Genomic DNA, 4,745 nt, shown 5'->3' with positions numbered 1-4,745 from the left:
AAGTCGTGATAATGCGGTGACGTTCAATGTCAAGGGAAGAGCTCGGGTTTTTCGAGTAGTGCGTGTTGCCGGGGTAACTATTGTACAGGTAAAAGGAAAGCGCCTTCCACTTCGGACCACTTTCATGACGTTATAAAACACAGAAACGACGAATTTGTCCAATTCGCCGTCCTACGTGATTGTCATAGAACAGCTGTTCTATTCAACGGGTCCCCAAAGTGTAAGTTCTGCCTTTTCCTTGATACAGTATATAGTTTGATCGATCGATGACGTGCTGAGTTAGCGAACGAACTTTAGCTAGTTGTACTTTTTGTAACGTTGTCTCTATAACGGTAACGCTTTAATCGACATTTAGTGATTTCATATTTTTCCCCCGCGCCGTTCACTTCGCTTGTGATAAATTACGATACTCATGAATTACTGCCCAATTGTAAGTGTATAAGTGAATTTAAACTCCCCCAAAACATGGAATGAACACTTTTAATCCCATAAAAATTCTCCATACTAAATAAATTAGACCCAAAAAAACTAAACACAAAACAAACAAAAAAACAACAACTGACTAACTGAAGTACACGTGTATTCTCTTGCCCACTCTGCTCTTCTCACCAATAATCTTCCATTGGCACTAGTTAAGTCGAGTTTTTAGTGCAATTGTTGTTGAAATATAACTCCAATTTGAATGTCAGAATTTTCCTGTGCAAGCAAGTGTTGGATAATTTTAACAGAAACTTGCCAAATAGAGTGATGGGAAAGGGCAGAGCAGGAGGTTGTGAATTCATGAAGTTAGACTGATTTTATTTATTTATTTTGTAAACATATTTTCTGAAGGTGATATTTCTCCCAAAAAAATTCCCCCAAAAAGGCAACATTTTCGAATGCAAAATAACATATTATATATATATATATATATATATATATATATATATGTATTTATATATATATATATATGTACTCAGGTTGAAGTGGCGCCGTTCCAATCTGACTCAGCATTTTGATAGACTGACATTTTTGAGAAATCATATCTCATTGCTGTTCGTAAAACACAGCTCATTTTAATATTCATGAGATTATTACAATAATGTATGGTAGTTAAATACTAGATTTCTTTTGTTAACAATGGCGTAAGGAGTTAGGTACCTGCTAAAATCATTGAACACAAGATAGTACTGTATCACTATTTGCTCTCAAAAAGGAATTTTGTCGGCACTTGCTAAATTATTGCTCACAATCTTTGATATGTTTACAATGATGACGAATCAGACTTGTGCTATTCATTAATCACTGTGTCCTTCCTTCACAAGATCAGGGAAAATGTGTAAACACACAGTGGGTGAGCTTTGCTGATGATATTGGCGCAGCATGTTCGCTGCCACTTCTCAGGGAAGAGTTCCACTATGGAACCTCTGAAGCGATCAACAGACTGCGGGAAGCCCAACACTAAGCCAAAGAAAAGAGAACCCTCTGTGGTTGGAAACAGTCCAGACATTTTGCCACCACTATGGCCCGTGCCATATTCTCCCTTAGCATCCTCGCTGCGCAGAAATCTTTTTGATCCCTCCGCCATCGTTGCTGTCACAGACTCCTCTGCCACTCCCGTTCCTTCGTCTCTATCCGGAACAGTAAAAGTCCTGACAGAGTCAAAATGGAAGGAAAGACTTCTATCAGGAGCTTCGGTATCATGCAGGGACCTACCTTATGAAGCAGAAAAGAGGTATTCTTGCGCATGTGCCATTCTGAATAATATCAATTCACGAGTATTTTTCATCATTCATTCAGCTTACCAGATAAGGATGAACCCAAAGTAACCATTAGGGACTTGTTCAGTCTTCCCGCCATTGTTGCGGGCGTGTCCCCTGAAAGCCCTTGTTCTGTGGTTCGAGTGCAATTCCCAGGCTCAAAATGGAGAGAAAAACTTCCAACGAAGGCCTCTACGTCATGCCCTGACATTCCTGCTAAGACTGCTGATGAAGCGTCACAGAGGTACGTATGTGTCTGATGATGAATAATATCGCATATTCTTTATACCAGTGATTCCCAACCACTGTCCAGATGTTGCCTGTGAAAACTCATCAGGTATGGCATGGTACATAATTTATTTACTGCAAATAATGTATCTTTGATCATCTATCTAATCTTAGTAAAAGGCAGATAATTATATGCTCTTCCACTAGATGGCAAAAGGTGCAATTATACTGACTTGTTGCCATTTATACAATAGCTTAATATAAAGTAGTTGTGCTCAAGTAAACAGGCTCAGATTTCACACAGTCAAGTAAATTTGACAATATGGTAAATTGAGATGAGATCCTTTCAGTATGGATACTTTTTCAGATCTTTTTGTATTGGCAAACTGCTGTGATATTTTTCTAAAAGACAAATGTGCTTTGGCGCAATCAAAGTTGGGAGCCATTGCTTTTGTATTATAATGTCATGATCTTTGTTTTACAGTTTTACAGAGAAAAACGCATCACGAGTCACAAGAAGGGACTTGTTCAATCTTCCTGCCATTGCTCTTAGCGCTTCCCCTGGAAGCCCCCGTCTTGCAGGATCACAAAAAGGCATCGCAGAGATAAAATGGACGGAAAAACCAAGACAGAAGCCCTTGCTATCATGCGCTGACATCCCTGTCTCTGCGACTGACGAAGCAGCAGCACAGAGGTACTTTACACATGTGATTTAGACTGCAATTTATGCCTTGAGATATCTTGGAGACATATTTTGTGTTATTTTTGTTTTTTTTTTGCACAATTTAAAACAATTGTTAGTCCGACTTGAATTACCCCCCCATAATGCCATCATTTATGACACTACTGCTGGAGAAATAAACACGAGTTCGTAGAATTCTGATTGCATAAAAACTATCACTAAAACTACAACACTAGGATATAATATGACATCAATGTGAAGAATAGGATCATGATTTTTTGATTATGTTAGGCCAGCAGAGAAGGCCTTGACGGCTCACCACTGCCAGGAATGGAACTTAAGCGTTCCTACCCTAGACAAACATTATGTAGACGCCGCACCATTTTTATCTATTAAAAATCCATGTCTGCAATCTTGTGGCAGTCATTAGTCAAGACTTCAGCAAAGATGCCGCATCACTGTCCTGCATTGGCTTGCATAAATGGTCGAGCAATGCATTATAGATTGCACTGAATTACGTACGCTTCACAGGTAGGAGAACTCATTTTGTTTAGTCTGTATTACTCTTTTTCTCCCAAAACATCAACAGTAGAATATATTCAAGTAGCTCTAGATCAGCGGCTCTCTTCTGTTGTGACCCTGGGATCCGCATTGGCCTTTTGTTGCAAAGTCACAACCCACTTTTATAAATGACCCTAATTAGAGGTTAAAGTGCATGGCAGCTACACTTCCTGTTGCTTACTGAATTATTTTGCATGTGGCTACTTGGGCCGACAGAAAAATCAAAATAAGACTGCTTGTACTTTTTTATGATCTGTCCGCGACCCTGAACAACCAGTTGAGACTCACTGGTCTAAATCTTTGTGCAGCGTAGCTCATAATCATATAAAGTAGCCCCCGCTGTATTTTAAAAATTGGGCTAAAATGCACTGAGACTTGCTTACTGGCACTTTTGCAGAAATAAACAGATAAGCCAACTTGGTTCATTTTACACACTCCAGAGATCTAACTATAGTGGTGCCTTGTTGATCGCACTTCGCAATAAGTGGCAGTTTGGCAAGTATTGAACAATTAATAAAACAAAAAAGCTTCAAGCTTCAAGCTGCTCCCTGGTGAAGTTTACTGTCAAACTAATCACAAAATGAATAGAGTTACGCACATCTAAAAGAGGTGCACAGCTTTTCCTTAGGGAAGTGTGTTCAGCTTAATTCTAACAAAGAATACAAAACACCATTGACATTCAATGGTTGGCATTGATAGCCATGGTTTTAGAAGCAATTGATATCTAACCAATTTAATCAATATACAGTAAAATGACTAAATATTATAGCATCTTGCCAAGTCACTTAAAGCAATAGTAGTAGTCGAAGTACTCTTTGTCGTTTGTCTCTATGACTGTATTGTACTGCCTCCTGGTGGCCAAGGAAGGTGCAGCAGAAGGAACAGCGCATTGAATTGGATTGTGGCATTAAATCACGATGCACAAGCTGTTTAATTTAATTGTTATTAATGTTTATATATATATATATATATATATATATATATATATATAGTATTATTTTTATTATTATTATTATAATTTTTTTTTTAGGGTGAATCTTGTTGAAAAGGTTCCCATCACTGGCATGGAGATAGTTCAGCTTTTCCTCAAGAACAGAGATGTGGGAGAACTAATGGTGTTCTACTTGAAGGAACAAGAGGGCACTTTGTACAGGTACAGCTTAGCTTTGGAACACCAACTGGTTGTGCCGCGACATGCAGCATTAAATGTACGTTTGTTGTTTTTACCCCTCAAGACCATATGACCTGCATGTGGTCCCAGCCAGTGAGGCCGGTTCCGAGCATTACGTCTTCACCGTTAGTACAGTGCTGCACGTCACACAGAAGGGTTACGGAGGAATAGTCTCTTTAGAAGAGTGGCACAGGGAGTCGGTGCTGTGGAAAAATTTGCAGGCGATTCCCTTTTTTAGGAATTTCATTCTGCGAAATGCTGTCACTCTGTAAGTTCATGGATGTATTTGAAAATAACATTCTTTATTAGGTTCATCTGACTGTGGTGTGTTATTATGGTCAGTGTAGCTAGACTAATGTCCCTG

The 4,745-nt window shown here is 38.9% G+C and overlaps 2 protein-coding genes across 3 annotated transcripts in view; both read left to right on the top strand.

Moving 5' to 3' along the window:
- Positions 1 to 4,745, top strand: part of fam20cl (family with sequence similarity 20 member C, like) — a 38,904-nt gene that overhangs the window by 4,779 nt on the left and 29,380 nt on the right. The window lies entirely within an intron of this gene.
- Positions 1,324 to 4,745, top strand: part of dnhd1 (dynein heavy chain domain 1) — a 29,912-nt gene continuing 26,490 nt past the window's right edge. The window contains 5 exon segments of the mRNA XM_088302004.1: positions 1,324 to 1,714; positions 1,780 to 1,983; positions 2,452 to 2,661; positions 4,241 to 4,363; positions 4,446 to 4,649. Coding sequence (XP_088158130.1) covers positions 1,347 to 1,714; positions 1,780 to 1,983; positions 2,452 to 2,661; positions 4,241 to 4,363; positions 4,446 to 4,649 — 1,109 coding nt within the window. The 5' untranslated portion in view covers positions 1,324 to 1,346.

The sequence above is a fragment of the Idiotropiscis lumnitzeri genome, chromosome 8 (assembly GCF_059441095.1).
Source record: "Idiotropiscis lumnitzeri isolate Australia: NSW breed Sydney's pygmy pipehorse chromosome 8, RoL_Ilum_1.0, whole genome shotgun sequence".
NCBI classification, from domain to species: Eukaryota; Metazoa; Chordata; class Actinopteri; order Syngnathiformes; family Syngnathidae; genus Idiotropiscis; species Idiotropiscis lumnitzeri.
This window is presented reverse-complemented; position numbering and strand designations above follow the sequence as displayed.